The sequence below is a fragment of the Tupaia chinensis genome, unplaced genomic scaffold, assembly GCF_000334495.1.
Source record: "Tupaia chinensis unplaced genomic scaffold, TupChi_1.0 Scaffold148004_1, whole genome shotgun sequence".
Classification (NCBI taxonomy): domain Eukaryota; kingdom Metazoa; phylum Chordata; class Mammalia; order Scandentia; family Tupaiidae; genus Tupaia; species Tupaia belangeri.
The window spans coordinates 124342-140978 of record NW_006207854.1 but is presented as its reverse complement, the minus strand read 5'-3'; the positions used below and the strand labels follow the sequence as shown (position 1 = coordinate 140978).

The 16637-nt window shown below is 52.7% G+C and overlaps 1 protein-coding gene and 1 long non-coding RNA gene across 3 annotated transcripts in view; one reads left to right on the top strand and one right to left on the bottom strand.

The window, feature by feature from the left end:
- Positions 1–2511, top strand: part of LOC102490211 (uncharacterized) — a 3360-nt gene extending 849 nt beyond the window's left edge. The window contains exons 3-4 of the long non-coding RNA XR_337608.1: positions 269–330; positions 2194–2511. This is a non-coding gene — a long non-coding RNA (uncharacterized LOC102490211). The remainder of the gene's footprint in view (positions 1–268; positions 331–2193) is intronic.
- A 3416-nt stretch (positions 2512–5927) lies between these two features.
- The window catches only part of DBF4B (DBF4B-CDC7 kinase regulatory subunit), a 34594-nt gene continuing 23884 nt past the window's right edge, over positions 5928–16637 (bottom strand). The window contains exons 10-14 of one of the 2 annotated variants that reach the window (XM_006169987.3): positions 13963–14079; positions 8545–8653; positions 8220–8344; positions 7617–7770; positions 5928–7135 (exon numbers count right to left, since the gene is read on the bottom strand). In XM_006169987.3, coding sequence (XP_006170049.1) covers positions 6308–7135; positions 7617–7770; positions 8220–8344; positions 8545–8653; positions 13963–14079 — 1333 coding nt within the window. In that variant the 3' untranslated portion in view covers positions 5928–6307. The remainder of the gene's footprint in view (positions 7136–7616; positions 7771–8219; positions 8345–8544; positions 8654–13962; positions 14080–16637) is intronic. The other variant, XM_027768872.1, reaches the window with a different exon arrangement.

Here is a 16637-nt window from a genome sequence, read left to right as displayed (position 1 = left end):
AGATGTTCCTGAAGGCAGACTCCTGAAATAGGCTGGTGTATGCAGGGCCAGGGTAGGTTAGCGGCTGAGGGGGCCCCACCCTGACCTTCCTCCCTAGGCCAGGGTATCTTTGTACCCAAACTGGGGGTCCACACATCAATGAGGAACAAGAGTGGAGGCAGGGAATCCCTTCCTGGGTCCTCTGCTTCCCTAGGGACCTGGGGCTTCTGCTGGGGACAGGGGAGCTGCCACTGGGCTTGTGACAGGCCCCCCCCCCGCTCTATTTTAGGCCCAGGAGAGAGGTGAGAAGGCAATTTCCCAGGAGGCGCTGACATCAATGCTGGAAACGAGGTGACTCCCCCCACCACCTGCCACTCCAGACCCAGATGCTCCACAAAGCTGAGCCAGCTCCTTCTTCACTCTGGAGATATCGCAGACCCCTTCCCCAGGATGTAAAGTGAGGGGGCTCAGGATTGAGACCCTACTATGTGGAATTCCCTGGAAGCTCATGATTACTCTGGAGGAAGAGACTGTGCTCCCCATTTTACAGAGGGGAAAACTGAGGCCCCCAGAGGCTACAGGAGCTTTCCAAAGTCACACTCCTGGTTAGCGAGAGGCACGTGCCAGGCTCCATGGCCCCACTCCTCTCTCTGACCACCTCTCTCCCCCATTTCCACCTCCATTCTCTACCTGGGACTAGAGGAGTCTGGTACGTCTGGTCCCTCACATCCTCCCTATTTGGCACCATGGAAATCGAGGTGACTGTCCTGCGCCACCTGTGCCGTGTCAGTAAGCCCTGATCAGGTGTGCCTCCCAAAGGGCCAGGTGGGGTCTGTAGGTTCCCAGCAGAGGGCTCTGGGGCTCTGTGAATCCGTGCAGCCCCTAAGCCCCTGTGCCCACGACCACACAGCCAGCCGTCTGTGGGCAGCCTTTCCAGCTGAGGCATGTTCCTACCACATCCGTGGCCCTGGTGCCTTGAATTTCCTGTCGGGAGACCCTCCTGGCTCCCAAGGTGACTTCCTGTGGCGCCCTGAGCCAGCCCTGTGGAAGGCTCCTTGGGGAATTTCTTGACCTCCAAAAAGCCACTTATTTTCCCTAGGTGCCTCAGCTCTGAGCAGACCTGGCGGGACATTTTTCAAAAGCTAGAACGTGTGCCAGCATGCACATGCACGAGGGACAGAGAGAGCGAACTCTCGATGAGGTCCCATCACGCTGCAGTCCCCTTTTCCTGGCCACTTAACTGCTGGGATCCTGGGTGCCCCCACGCTGGCTATGTTTTAAGTCTGACTTGGGGATTTGAACTGCGGTTGGCCACTCGGCTTCTAACCTTACAGACACTCGTGCTACTGCTGCGCCACAGTGGCTGGGCCCAGGGTAGACCTTTGATGCCTCCTGGCCACACTCCATTCCCAGCCCCTGAGGTTCCAGGTCCCCCACCTCCCACCACCTTGTGTTGTCTCAGCTCTCCTTCCACCTGCCGCCTCCCAAGCACTGAGATTGCTGTAGTGTCTCTCACCTCCCTTCTGTCCTCAGGGGCTGTTCCTGTCCTCAAACTGGTAGCTGTGGACTTCACAAGAGCAGGAACTGTTTCCTCCTGCCTCCTGAGAACAAGGGCTGTTTTCTCCTTGGATTGGGGCAAGCCTGCGTCTCCCTCTCAGAGGGCTCCCAGGGATGTCCCTGCCCACCCCCACACAGGTGGGGCTGGCTCCTTAGGTCCCTCGGCCCCTCACTGGAGGCTGCTGCTGCTGTCTTTTTTTGGAGAGGTTTTTGCTATAGGGCGCGTGCACTCGCCAGAAAGAGAGACAGACAGAGAGATAGAAAGCGAGAAATCACCCCCCAGAGGGGATGGCCATACCACAATCCCTTCTCCTCCTTTCTCCTCTCGGGATCTTGGGCACACACACACGTGCCTGGCGTGAGTTTAAGCCACAAAGTCTGGGACTCAAACCGCAGTTGACTACATGGGAGTCCAGCGACATAGCCATTACGCTAACTGCTGGCTCCTGTTTCTGCTGTCTTGATGTCACCTGTGGGGTCAGGTCACCCTTACTGAAGGAGCTGTGTGGTCTCACTGAAGGGTTGGGTCTGGTCACCTACAAACTCTCCAAGAATCCCCCCACCCCAATCCAGGATCCTAGGAGGCCTGGGCCAGGCCTCTTTTCCTGCAGCTCTTCATGCCCTTCAGCCTATTCTTTTTTCTGCCCTTGCCTCCAGGAGGACTTCAGGGATTGCTGGCATTGGAACTACCAGATGTGGCTGATGTTGGCTCACCTGGCCCCAAGCGGCACCATGGACAGAGACTCCTGCCGATGGAGGCCATCCAGGCTGGGCGCCAGGCTCTGAGGCCTGGAGCAAAGACCAAGCAAGCCCGTCATGGCGCGATGGATGAGAGCAGGACCAGGCTGAGGTCCCAACCCTGGGTCCCCACCTACTGGACGTGAGACCCTGAGCAAGTCCCTCAGCCCGTCTTGAGGCTCAGTTTTCTCATCTGTGAAACAGGTCAGAAAAGCCTTCCTTTGGGCTGGCAGGTGGCACGGGGCTTAGTGTGGCTGAATCCCACATGGCCGACTGAGCAGTTCGAGTCCTGGACCCTGGTTTCCCAGCAGTTTGGGAAACACTGGGCGTGTGTGCTGAGTGCCAAAATCCTGAGAGGAGAGGAGAGAAGGGATTGTGGCGTGGTGGCTATTCTCCCTGGGGGATGATTTCTCACTTTCTCTCTCCTCTTTCTACCCTGACAAGCACATGCTCGCTGTAGAAAAAAAATTTTTTTAAGAATTGTTTTAATTTGACCAGAGAGGGACAGAGAGAGAGAGAGAGAGAGAAGGAGAGAGGGAAAGTGAGAAAGCAAGCCACCAGGTCCCAGACTCGAACCATGGTCGACAATGTGGGAGTCCAGCACCCTTAACCACCACGATATCTACTGGCTCCCACAAATATTTTTAAAAAATAAAAGCAAAGCCCTCCCTTACGGTGCTGCTGAGGGGTAGATGCTGAACAAGCCTCACGTGCTGTTTTGATGTCACCTGTCGGGTCAGGTCACCCTTGCTGAAGGAGCAGTGTGGTCCCACTTAAGGGTTGGGTCTGGTCAGCAGTCTCTGGCGTGCAGAGAGGCTCAGTCAACCTGGGCCTCCCTTGCCAAAGGTGCCCCAGGAAAAGCCCCTGGCCCTTGCAGTGGGAGCCTGGGGACAGTGTCATACAGTTCCCCTGAGTGGGTTCATCCACAAGTTCACAGTGGAAAAGTATGCTGCTTGGGGGGAGGGGGGCTTTACAAGGTAAGAGATTAGTGAAAAGAAACCAATGTCCGGGAGGGAGACTTCACAGGTGTGTGTGTTTGGGGTCATTAAGGTAGTTCATTGTGACAATATGCCAACTCTGTGCCAAGTGCCTCATTAACATACTCGATTTGATTCTTGTGACCTCCTAGTCAGGTAGCAATTCCAGAGTGAGAAAACTTCTCCAGAGTTGGCCGAAGGTCAGTTAAGTGGCAGGACCTGGATTTGAGTGTAGGCCCAGGTGGCTCTGAAGCACGTGCCCTGAAAGCGTACGCTGCAGGCTTCATGGACAATATGCACCCTGGCCTTGGAAAGTGGGGCATTCTGGGGCAGGAACAAGGGCAGCCTCGAGAGTGACCTGCCCAAGGTGGCCAGAGACAAGGGGGTTAGTCCGGCTGACTGGCCGATTCCGTAGAGGGAGATGATGGGACAGGGACACTGGGGTGGGTGTCAGGGGGAGGAGGGGGTGAATAGGAAGACTGGTTGAATTCGGCTCAGGGAGTGGCCAAGACCCGCAGAAGTTGAGCGGTGGGGAACATAAGGGGAGCAGTCTTCCACCAAGTTCTTAGGTATCCACATGTGACAGCAGCAGGCGGGGCGGGCCGTAAGAAGGGTGCTGGAGGTCCAGGTCTGATTCCCAGCCCACCCTATAAGAGTCAGAGGGGTGCCCACTACTTGGGAGGCTGAGGCAGGAGCATCAGGGCCTCTGGGTCAGTGTGTGCAACAGCAAGACCCTTCCATAGAGCTGGCCGTGGGATCCAGATACGCAGTGGAGGCAGGAGGGTCGCTACTCGGGAAGACCCTGTCTACAAACAAATCCTTTGGGGGGCCAGCAATTGGTGTAATGGCTATGTCTCTGGACCCCCATGTTGTCGCCCGTGGTTCAAGTCCTGGACATAGTTCAAGTCCTAGACCTGGTGGCTTCAAACTCATGCCAGGCATGTGTGCATGCATGCCCAAGATCCTAGGAAGAGAAGGGACTGCGGTGTGGCCATCTGCCCTGGGGGGTGATTTCTCACTTTGTCTGTCTTTCTGGCGTGTGCCCTGTAGCGGAAACCTTTCCACACACACAAAAAAGTTCCTTGGGACCATGGTACTTTATTACTGGAAAGACCTCTGAAATTTTCTCACCCTCCCTTAAATGAGGAGGAAACCGAGGCCAGGCCCAGGAATAGTAAAGGGATTTGCCCGAAGTCACAATGGGTTAGAGGAGTGGCTAGACCCTGCTTCCACCCTCCTTTGAGATGAGAATTCTGAAGGGAGTAGGAGGTGGAGCTCTGGTTCAGGTCACATCTGAGAGAAGTGAAAGCACGTGAGGAGGTGAGAACGAAGGTCCTAGAAGGTCCCAGGACAAGTCTAGGGAAGGCAGAACTGGAGGGCTGTCCAAGGCAGTCTGGGAGCCACTGAGGCACACACTTGCTCTGTGCTGAGGGGCCTGGTGGGGTGACGGGGGACAGGCTGCAGCGAAGGCAGGCGAGGGGCCAAGGAGCAGGTTGCAAGGAGGTGGGAAGGCAATCAGCAGGCCACCCGATGACTTTGGAGACCATCTCGGTGTTTCAGGCCTTTCAGGCCCAGCAGCCGCAAGGTCAGAGGGGGAAATGTGAAGGAAGTGTGTGCCGACAGCAGGATCGGCCAGAGCAGGACAGAGCCTTCAAGCTGCTCGATCGATCTGCTCATACTCTATTCTCAGGGATGGAAGCGCGAGTGGAGTTCTCAGGAAGGGGGTGAGCCTGAGAGAAGGAAACTGACGAGGGCAGCTGTGGGGGGACTGGAGTGTGGGGACAGTGACTTGGGAGAAAGTCTTCCTTTGCAAGAGATGGAGTAAGGCGGAGCTGAAGGACTGACACAAGAGGCGGCAGTGCCTACCGGGCTGAGTCCAGGTCACCTGTGAGGGAGGGGTTGTGGGGAGGGACCACAAGGAGTGAAGGCGAACGGTCCTCATGTAGACAGAGGGGCCCACTTAGGTCCAACAGCACCTGCTGTGCGGGTCAGGTGGTGTCCTGGGTTCCCGTCACCTACCTACAGCCTGGATGCAAGGACGCAGGAATGGCTGAGTGCTGTCACCCTGGGGTCCGGCCTGCCAGGGATGTTGAGGTCCCAATTGCTGGGATGGGAGGGGAAGGCCATGGCAGCTGATGAATGGAGTGGGGGAACAGGCCTGGACAGATGGTGATGAAGGCCTCAGAACCGAGTGTCATGGGCTTTGGGTGAGCACAGGTGACAGTGTCAGAGAAGCCAGAGAGGATCAGGGCATCTCTACTCGCCACTGAAGGATTGTCCCCAGCAGAACCCAGAGCAAGCTGCTGTCTGGGCCCTGGAGAAGGGGAGAACCACTGGGGCAAAGGAGTAGGAGACAGAATGCCCTCTGCAGGGACCTCTCACGGGCAGTAGAGCCCAGTCGGTGCCGGGAGACTGTGCAGGAGATAGGCCCTCCCCCGGCCTCGCTGGAGGGTGGTGGCACTCACACCCTCATCTTGCAGGAGGCCCATCATGCTGGCCTGTTGGCATCCCTGCCCTAGGCACCGAAGGGCAGATCAGGGACCCTCCATCAAGCACACTGGGCTCTGGCCCCATCCCTCTATTTGTTATGAATGAATTTATTTACATTTCCTGAACCAAAATTCATTGTGAAGTAATAACAGGAATGGCATAAAAAGGCCAAACATGACCTCTAAGAAGGGTTGTACACACAGCTGCTCTATTCCAAACGAACCACTCTGGTCCCACCCATAGCCAGGCCCCACCAGGCTCTGCCGCTTCGGCATTTAAAGAGACAAACATGCAGAGGCAGAGGAGGGTGAGAAGAACCACAGTACAGATTGTAATAGGAAAAGAGGTGGCCAGAGATCGATCGCAAACCCATTTCTGTCTCCAGATTAACGGTTTGGCTGCAAGACGTGGGGGGAGGTCCTGGGGAAGGAGAGCGGGAGAGGGTGATGCGAAAGTTGGCAGGTGAGACACTGACCCTGGACCAGCAGAACTCGGGGTGGGCAGCTTGAGCCGAGGAGGCAGATCCCCAGGAGGGATCTGGCCACATCTCGGGCCCAGGGGAAAGGTCAGCGCTGGCCACAACTAAGTGCAGGAGCGGGCACCGTGAGTGCCACAGCCCGAGCCCCTCCTGTTTCCCATGTTCCTGAGATCTGTGTGCAAAGCGTGGGGGGCTGGGGGAGGGGACAACCACCAACCACCAGGCATTTCGGAAAGCAGACCACATGCTTGTGGGAACGGAGGCTGGGTGGGGGTGGGGAACACCGACTAACCCTGGGCTCCACAGAGAGCAGTGCCTGAGGAGGCAGGCAGGAAGTGGGGCCAGGGCTCCTGCTGCCCCAGCCCTTGTGGTCCAGTCCTATGGCAACACTGCCTCTTCCTGCAGGTGTGGGCAGGGGAGACAGGCAGGAGACAGCAGCCCCCAGCCAGACTCTCTTGGCTTGCCTAAAGACCCACTGGGCTGTCAGCCCCGTAGAACCTAGCAGGACGACTGTTTGCCTGGGCTCCTGGCTCTTCTGGGCAGGTCCTGAGGCTCTGCCCCTCCCGTGTCCACCCCTGGCCAGGTGTGCAGCACCAAGAGGAACCTGTACCTGTAGCCCTTCAGTCTGGAGCTGCAAGGTCTCAGATCGTGGCAACTTACAGGAGCAGTTCTCTGCCAGCACTGGGCGGGGGCGGGGGCGGGAGCTGGGAGGCAGGAAGGCAGGGCATCTGGAGAAGCTGGGGGGCCCAGAGCCACCGGGAACAGCTGGCTCCCCCACTGGCCAGCAGAGGGGGGAGAGAAGTACACTGGCTTTCTGCAGGCTCTGTGGGGGGCTGGAGGTTGGCAGCCTGCAGGTGGGCTGACAGCTGACCTGGAGCCATGGAGCAGCTGGGGAGCTGGTCAGCCTGCTGGGACACTGGGCCAGGGGCCACACACTCAGAATCCTCAGATCTCAGGGGCCACCCTCCCCCAGGCCAGCGGGGCTGTGTGGCCCAGAACTTGGCTGGCCTGTCTGTGGGCTGCCAGGGCAAGGCATCTGGGAAGGAGAGGCAGGTCTGTGTGTGGCATAAGGGCAGGGGGGAGGTGAGGGGCCTGGAGTTATGGTCCGGGAGGGGGAGGGAAAGATGCTTGTCACTGGGTGTCCTGGTGCTGCAGGGGCTGGTGGCTCTTGGGACAAAAAATGAGGCTTGTGGGGAGGTGGCCCCTGGTCTCTTCTCAGCATTCCCACTGGGGAACAGGACCTTCCGCTTGTGGCCAACAAGGGCCAGGTCCAGGCCAGAGCAGAGGTCCACATGAGGCGAGCTGGTCAGGGGGGACTGGCGAGCAGGGCTCCTGGGTGCTGGTGTCTCCTGGGGGTCTACAAGCATATCCTGGCAGCTCACGGCTGGCCCAGGTACCTCGCCAGTGCCTGCAGGTTCAGGCTCTGTTGGCGTCTTCATGCTGTCCTCTGTCCCATCTTGCTCTGGAGCACCTAGGGCCAGGCTAGGCTGGCTGGGGGGCGAAGTCTCGGGACTGAGAAGGTCACGGTCAGAAGCCAGGGAACCTGCCCACCTGTGGGGACAGAAACACCCGGGAGCTGCAGGGCTCACGTTCAGAGAGGCAGCAGGTTGGGATCCTCCTGGGCTGGGGCTGAGGGCCAGGGAGAGGCATATGTGGTGCTACCCCACCTCTGTGCCTGGGACAGCCTATCCTCTGAGGCTGACCCTGCAGCACCAGCTGTGCTAGCCAGAGCACCGGGTTAGAGGCTGTTCTGCCGATGCCTCCACAGTGGAGGAGGTGTGCCCTCGGTGGTTGGATAAAGCAGTGAGAGCCAGGCTGTCCAAACTCAGCCCAGGGGTGCAGATGTGGGGAGAGTAGTGAAGTCCCAGCCCTAGCCCAACCTGAAAGAGACTAGGTGGGTTGCAAGGGAAGCTGAGCTTCAGGGGCCCTCGAATTCCCACCAAACCCCAGGCAACCCTCCTTTCTGGGGTGCTTCTAGAAGAAAAGAATGTGCTTTTCACCTGGAGGAGCTGGCGTGGGAAGGGATGTCTGCAAAGCTGTGGTTGAGCTGGGCGATGATCCGATCAACTTCTGCATATGAACGGGCCTCTCGGGCAAAGCTCTGGTGCTGGGCACTCTCAAGATGCTGCCCGGGGGTGAGAGCAGGCACAGGGCATTAGACAAGGCTAGGGTGGGATACAAGCAGACCGCCCAGCTCCCCAGCCCGGCCTCTGGCACTGGCGGACATGGTCACACCAGGGTGGAGACGGGCAGGAAAGACATCCTTTGTGGGTCGGCTTGCTTGGGACCGCCCCGGGAACTGCTGATGGGTGGGAAGGGGCTTACCACACGGAGCTCGTCAAAAGCCTCCTGGCAGCACTCACAATACCCTTTCTTCCTCCTGGACACGGCGCGGGTGACCGAGCGCAGGCTTGGCTCTCGGTCCCTGGGTTTTCTGAGGACAGAGTGAGCAGACAGTGGTCACCGCTGTGGCCCTCAGAGGAAGCACTGCTGCTCAGAGCTTGGCGCCCAAGCCAGGGAAGAGGAAGATGAGGATGGCCAAGAGCTGGGCAAGCCTGCCCTCCACTTGGGACCACTTAACCAAGGCTGGCAGGACAGGCAAAAAGGATGACAAGACCTCCCTGTGCACAGCTTGTCCTAGCTGTCCCTTATTGCCCGCCTACCTCAAACTACAGGTGAGGACGGTGTGTGTGCAACGTGTGCATTTGTGTCTGAGTGCATGGCGATAGCAAGAATCCCTCAAAGGAATTCCGACTCAAACCCACACTCACTTGATCTGCAAGATGAAAGGGGGAAAGTCTCGCCACAGCGAGGAGTCCGTACTGCCCCCTGCCTCCTCCCCCTTGTTCGGACGGTCTCTGCCTTCACGCCGACCTGAACCTCACAGCAACCACCTTTAACCGACTTTCAAATCTCTTTCTCAAACCTGACTTTTCATCAGTATATTTTTTTTAAGTTTTTTTTTTTTTTTACTATAGGGTGAGTGCACTTGCTGGAGAGAAAGAGAAAGAGAGAGGGAGAAAGTGAAAAAAATCATCCGCCAGGGAGGATGGCTACACTACAATCCATTCTCCATTCTCCTCTCAGGACTTTGCATGCACGTACCTGGCAAGTTTTTTTTTTTTTTTCGGGGGTGGGGGAGGTTTTTTTGCTATAGGGTGCGTGCGCTCGCCAGAAAGACAGAGACAGAGACAGAAAGTGAGATGGCCTGGGGGCATGGCCACGCTGCAATCCCTTCTCCTCCAGGGATCTTGGGCACACACACACACACACACACACAACACGTGCTCCCGGCATGAGTTTAAGCCCTGGGACTACTTGGGAGTCCAGTAACATAGCCATTATGATGCTAACTGCTGGTCCCCCTGGCAAGTTTCTTAAGCTACTGGGTCCAGGACTTGAACCACCAGTCTGCCATGTAAGATTCAGCTGCCTTAACCACCATGCCACCTGGCTGGTCCTCAGTTCCATTATTTCTTAAGGCAATCATTTTTTAAAAAAGAATTACTATATTTAACTTTATTTCTTTTTCTTTCTTTCTTTCTTTTTTTTTTCTTTCCTGCTTTCTTTCCCCTGAATTTGAAGGGGGAAAGAAAGTTGTTTTTTTTTTTTGAGGTTTTTGCTATAGGGCGCTGCACTCACCAGAAAGAGAGAGACAGAGAGACAGAAAGCGAGAAATCACCCCCCCAGAGGGGATGGTCACGCCGCAATCCCTTCTCCTCCATTCTCCTCTCAGGATCTTGGGCACGCACGCACACGTGCCCGCTGTGAGTTTAAGCCACCAGGTCCGGGACTCGAACCGCGGTCGACTATATGGGAGTTCAGCAACATAGCCACTATGCTACCTGCTGGTCTCTATTTATTTATTTATTTTAATTTGAAAAGAGAGAAAGCAAACCAACAGGTCCAGGACTCGAACCACAGTTGGCCATGTGGGAGTCCAGCATCCCCAACCACACCAATTGCCAGCCCCAGCTCCATTATTTCTAAGGATGTGTACGGCATTGCTGTTTCGCTGTCCTAACAAACTCGATCAGTCCAAAACATTCTTCTTTAAGTATGACAGAAAACATAGAAAAGGTGATAAATCCAACTATTACATTGTCAGGAAAGTCATGATGTATTTTTCTATGCAAAAATGTGTCATGACTTTCCTGACAACCCAATACAAACAATTTTTTTTACCCCCTCCCATCCCTCCAGTTTTTCTTTTTTTGGGAGAGGTTTTTGCCATAGGGCGTGTGCGCTTGCCAGAGAGACAGAAAGCTTTTTTTCCAGGTGGAATGGTCACGCCGCAATCCCTTCTCCTCCATTCTCCTCTTGGGATCTTGGGCATGCACGCACACATGCCCGGCTTGAGTTTTAAGCCACTGGGTCTGGGACATGAACCATGGTCAACTACATGGGAATCCAGCGACATAATCATTATGCTAACTGCTGGTCCCCCTCCAGTTTTTCTTGATAAAGAATTATTTATTTAATTTTATTTATCAATATTAGTATATTTTAATTTGCTATAGGGCATGTGTGCCCACCAGAGAGAGAAAGAGAGAGGGAAAATGAGAAAGCAAGCTTCCAGGTCCAGGACTTGAACTGTGGTCACCCATGTAGATGTCCAGCACCTTAACCACCTGCTGGCCTCACCACCCTTCAGTTTTGATTTAGAGACTGTGTGATAAGACCCAGATTTCTGTACTAAAGAGAGAAAAATCATTTACTATAGGGCATGTGTTTTATATGCCCTATACAGAATATATGCCACCCCTGCCCCCGCCCCCGGGATGACCATGACACAATTCCTACTCCACCATTCTCCTCTTGGGATTATGGGCACACATACATACATGTGTTTTTCAAACAGCTGGGCTGGGACTTGAATCATGCAGCTGGCCATGTGGGATCCAGCTGTCTGAACCATTTCCACTAATTTAAACATATGCATGGCAAAAACCCTAAGTTAAAAGACAAATCCCATGGGCCAGAAGGTGGCATGGAGGTTAAAGCACTGGATCCCACAAATCTGGCTGCACAGATTAAGTCCTGGACCTAGTGGCTCAAGAACCACACTGGGCATGTGTAAGTATGTGCCCTAAATCCTTAGACTGGAAGAGAAGGGATTACAGCATGGCCGCTCCCCTTGGGGGGTGATTTCTCACCTTTTTGCCCTCTCTCTCTGATGAGAGCTCGTACCCTATAACAACAACAAAAAAGACAAACCACAAACCTCTTGTTTTTGTTTTGTTTTATATATAGACTTAATAACAAAGGGCTCATTTCTCTAATATATAAAGTATTCCTTATAAATCACTAAGAAAGTAATTAATAACCCAATAGAAAAATAAGCAAAGGATAGAAAGAAGGGTCTTGCAAAGAGGTTCAAATGCTCAAACATGAAAACACATTTAACCTAATTCATACGAAATAAAAATGACATACAGTTTTCAAGATGTCAGATTGCCAGAGACTAAAAAGTTAGGCAAGGGGCTGGGAACAGGCTCTCCAGAATAGTGCAGTCTGTGTGTCAATTGGTATCTCTGTGAAAAGCAATTTGGTCACACTAATAAAAATTGTAAATGCAGGTACCTTTGATCCCACATTTCTACCTTACGGAATTTAGTCCACAAATGTACTAGAATGATCGCAAATTTCTCCTGAACACGATTACTCACTGGAGTGAAGCTAAGCATTTGACATCAATAAGAGACTGACTAGGGGACCAGCAGTTAGCGTAATGGCTATGTCGCTGGACTCTCACGTAGTCGACCACGGTTCGCGTCTTGGACCCGGTGGCTTAAACTCACGCCGGGCACGTGTGCGTGCGTGCCCAAGATCCCGAGAGGAGAACGGAGAAGGGATTGTGGCGTGGCCATCCCCCTGGGGGGGGATTTCTCGCTTTCTGTCTCTGTCTCTGTCTGGCGAGCAAAAGTGCCCGATAGCAAAAACCGCTCAAAAAAAATATAAATAAATAAAATAAATAAGAGACTGACTAAAGCCCAGCACAGTGCACAGCATGTTAGTCTTGATGTGAGCGAGGGAAGGAAGGACACACGTATACTTGTCATTCATGACCTAGCTCTGGAGACAGACCCAGAACCGGAAGCTGGAAGCAAGGGTAGACACTATAGACTTTTCTCTTAAAACCCTTTTAACTCTTGAATGTTGAAATACAGTAATTTAAAAAGTGTAAAAACTGGGGCTGGGGGACCAGCAGTTAGCCTAAATGGCTGTGTCGCTGAACTCCCATGTAGCCGACTGCGGTTTGAGTCCCAGACCCAATGGCTTAAACTCACACTGGGTGTGTGTGCGTGCGTACCCAAGATCCTGAGAGGAGAACGGAGAAGGGATTGCTGCATGGCCATCCCCCCTGGGAGGGTGATTTCTCGCTTTCTCTCTGTCTCTCTGTCTTTCTGGCGAGCACATGAGCCCTATAGCAAAAAAAAAAAAAAAAAGAAAAACTGGGGCTGGCAGGTGGTGTGGTGGTTAAGGGCGCTGGACTCCCACGTGACCAACTGCAGTTCAAGTCCCGGACCTGGTGGCTTGCTTTCTTACTTTCCCTCTCTCTCCCCCACCCTCTCTTGTGAAAAGGGGAAGAAAAAAAAAGAAGGTAAATAAAAGGGAAAAGGAAAGAAAGAAAGAAAAAGAAATAAAAATAATCATTAAAAAAAGTGTAGAAACTGAGTATTTCTTCCAACAGTTTTCTACATGTGTGCACACATGGCCCCTCAGAATCCTGAGTCTGTCCCACCGGGGCGACCCCTGCCCTGGCTTTTCACACGCAGACACCAGAGCATTATCGCCCGCCTTTCCTCTACAGCTCTCAGCTCCTCTGCGATCCTAGTAGCTCTGCTGGCGCTCCCTGGGCGGCCTTCTGACTGGCTCTTTGGTATCCCTTGCACCTTCTAGCAAAGGTGTAAAGGATCCTAAGGCTTAACCTCAGCTTGGACTTCCTTTGATTCCCCATTTTATCCACAGAGGTCTCACCTTATCCAGTATATTCCCAAACTCTCAGTGGCTCAAACTGCAGATAAGGAGGGAGTTGCACTGCTGTGTCCCATTCCTTCCCCTCCCATCTGTGCTAGTCCTGACCCAGCCCTTCTGGCCTTAGGAACTCTTAGGCAAGACTGCCCTGTTCTCTCTCCTGGTCTGTGAACCAACTGGTCAAGCCACCAGATCCGGAATTTTCACAGGGCCTGAGAAGGCATCTAGCCCATCCCCCAAGCCATACTCCTTCTCTGTTTCTGTCAAAAGAGGTTTAAATTCTCAGTTATCTGCAGGTAGGCACATTAGCAAGTCTATAGCACTCCCCCCCCCGCCCCCTTATCCAGTTATTCCTGATGTTTAGCCCAGGAAGGAACTCAAACTATGATGTGCCAAGAAATCACCTGGGAGCTTGTGTGGAGCAGCCCTTGGGACTCCCACCATCAGAGATTCTGATTCTGTGGCGGGAAGGGGGTGACGTTCTGGACCCTGACAGGGGACTCTGATGATGGTGGTCTGTAGATTCACGTTTGAGAAACCAGTAAATTGCTCTCTGGACACTTAAGTCAAATTCTTCCGTGGGGATGAATAATGCAAGTAAAATAGATGAGCAGCACCAGTGTGTCTTTTCCGGGCGAAGTTCCCAGAATAGACTTCGCCTAAGGAGCAAACACATGGCCGTCCCCAAGTCTGACCAGCAGGCTCCCACAGGGAGGACACTGGCCTGTCACCAGCCCATGGTACACAGGAACCAGAAAGACCCACCTGGTATTGTGCGAGTTGCCCGGGGTCGTTGAGGTCTCAAATGGACTTGCATCTTTGGGTCCCAGAAAAGAAATTTCAGGAAAGGATTTAAACTGATGATGGAAAGGACGAAACTTCCTGAAACACAAAAAACTTCCACTTTGACTACAGCGGGGAAGGGAAAGGATGTGGAACTAGCCCAGTTATCCCTACAATTCCAATCCTGGTCAAATGGAGTCTTACCTTCACGTTTTTAACGTTTTTTAAATTTTATTGAATTAATTAATCAATTTAAAATTTGACCAGAGAGGGACACAGTGAGGAAGAGAGAGAGAGAAAGTGAGAAAGTGAAATGCTACATTCAGGACTTGAACCGTGGTCTGCCTTATGGGAATCCAGAGCTCTTAACCACACCACCTGCTGGCCCCTTTCTATTTTTTAGAGGTTTTTGCCTTAGGGTGCATGGACTCATCAAAGAGAGAGAGACAGAGACAGTGAGAGGGAAAGTGAGAAATCACCCTCTAGTGCCAAACTACAATCCCTTCTCTTCCACCCTCCTCCCATGATCTTGGGCACACATGCAGACACATGTGCCTAGTGTGAGTTTCAAGCTACCAGGTTCGGGACTTGGACCATGGTCATCCATGTGGGAGCCTACTGACATAACTGCTATTTTTAATTTTTTTTAAAATTATTGGGACCAGCAGTTAGGCTATGGTTATGGCTATGTCACTGGACTCGCATGTAGTCAACCGCGGTTCAAGTCCTAGACCCAGTGGCTTAAACTCATGCTGGGCACATGTGCCCAGATCTCCCAAGATCCTGAGAGGAGAAGGGAGGAGAAGGGATTGCGGAGTGGCCATCCCCCCAGGGGGTGATATCTCACTTTCTCTCTGTCTGTCTCTGTCTTTCTGGTGAGTGCACACGCCCTGTAGCAAAAACCTCTCCAAAAAAAATTATTTAGGGGGTTGGTGGGTGGCATGGTGTTTAAGAGCACTGGGCTCCCATGTGGCCACCTACGGTTCAAGTCCCGGACCTGGCGGTTTGCTTTCTGTCTCTCTCTGTCCTTCTCTGGTCTAATTAAAAATAAGTACATAAATGGACAAGATTATTAAAAAATAATAATTTATTCAAATTTATAATATTATTTTAAAATAATTTTTTTAGTTAATTTTTCTTTCTTTTTTGAGAGATTTCTGCTATAGGGCATGTGTGCTTGACAGAGAGAGAGAGAAAGCAAGAAATCACCCCCAGGGGGGATGGCCACACCGCCATCCCTTCTTCTCCATTCTCCTCAGGATCTTGGGCATGATGGTCAACTATGTGGGAGTCCAGCAACATAACCATATGCCATCTACTGGTCCCTATTTCTGTTTCTAATTTCACCAGAGAAAGGGAAAGTGAGCAAGTCATCAGATCCAGGACTCAAACTGGTTGGCCACATGGGAGTCCAGAACCTTAACTTCTATGCCACCTGCCGACCCCTATACTATTATTATTTTTTAAAATAATTATTTTTTATTTAACTTCATTATTTTCCAGTTTGATCAGAGAGAGAGAGAAAGTGAGAAAGCAAGCCACCCAGTCCAGGACTTAAAACAAGGTCAGTCATGTGGGAGTCCAGCGCCTTTAACTACCATGCCATCTGCCAGCCCCATACAGTATTATTTTTTAATAACAATAAAATGTATTAAAAGTGATAAAGCGGGACCAGCAGTTGGTATAATGGCTATGTCGCTGTACTCCCATGTAGTCGACTGTAGTTTGAGTCCCAGACCCGGTGGTTTAAACTCACACTGGGCCTGTGTGCGTGCGTTCCCAAGATCCTGAGAGGAGAATGGAGAAGAGGTTGTGGTGTGGCCATCTCCCCAGGGGGTGATTTCTCGCTTTCTGTCTCTCTTTCTGGCGAGTGTACGCACCCTATAGCAAAAACCTCTCCAAAAAAAAAAGAGAGAGAGAAAGCTAGCCACCAGGTACAGGACTCAAACTGCGGTCAGTCATATGGGAGTCCAGCGCCTTAACCACCACACTACCTGCCAGCCTCACTCACCTTTTAAGTTCTAAAACAGAAACTCTTGGCAGCCTTTTAAAGTTAAATGAATATTTATGCTCTCCGTGTCTGCGCTGCAAATGCATTTGCACTCACCACCTCTTTTGAATGCTATGACCCTCTCCTCAGGGCCGAGTGGATGAAGCACGTTAGTCTGTTTTACAGGAAAGGAAAGTAAGCCCAAAAGTTCCATGAATTACCCAAGGGCTCATGATGAGTAACTGGCCAAGACCAGACCAGTGGCTGTATCTCCCGACTCCTGATCTAGTTTTTGCCACCTTCTCACTCTGTTTCTTAACCCTGCAATAACCTTTAAGGACCCTAGGCCTGGCCGAATCTAAATGGAAGACTGTTTGAACCAGTGATTTTCCTGCTCCATGAAGGGAAGTGGTTTTGCTCTAAGCTGGTCCTTGGCATCACCTGAGGGCTGGTGTCCAGAACACAGGAGCAGAGCAGTGAGGGCTGTGGACTCAGACCTGTCCTGAGTGGTTGTGGCAGTTTGCCTCGAGTAGCAAACATTCACGATTCCTAGAGCCAGAGCTGATCCGTGCGCTCAGCAGACCCTGGTGACTGATGTGCTTGCTGGGCACACTGCGATGACTCCCACTCGGTGTGGAGTGCAGGCCATAGGTTCCTGGGGGTGGGG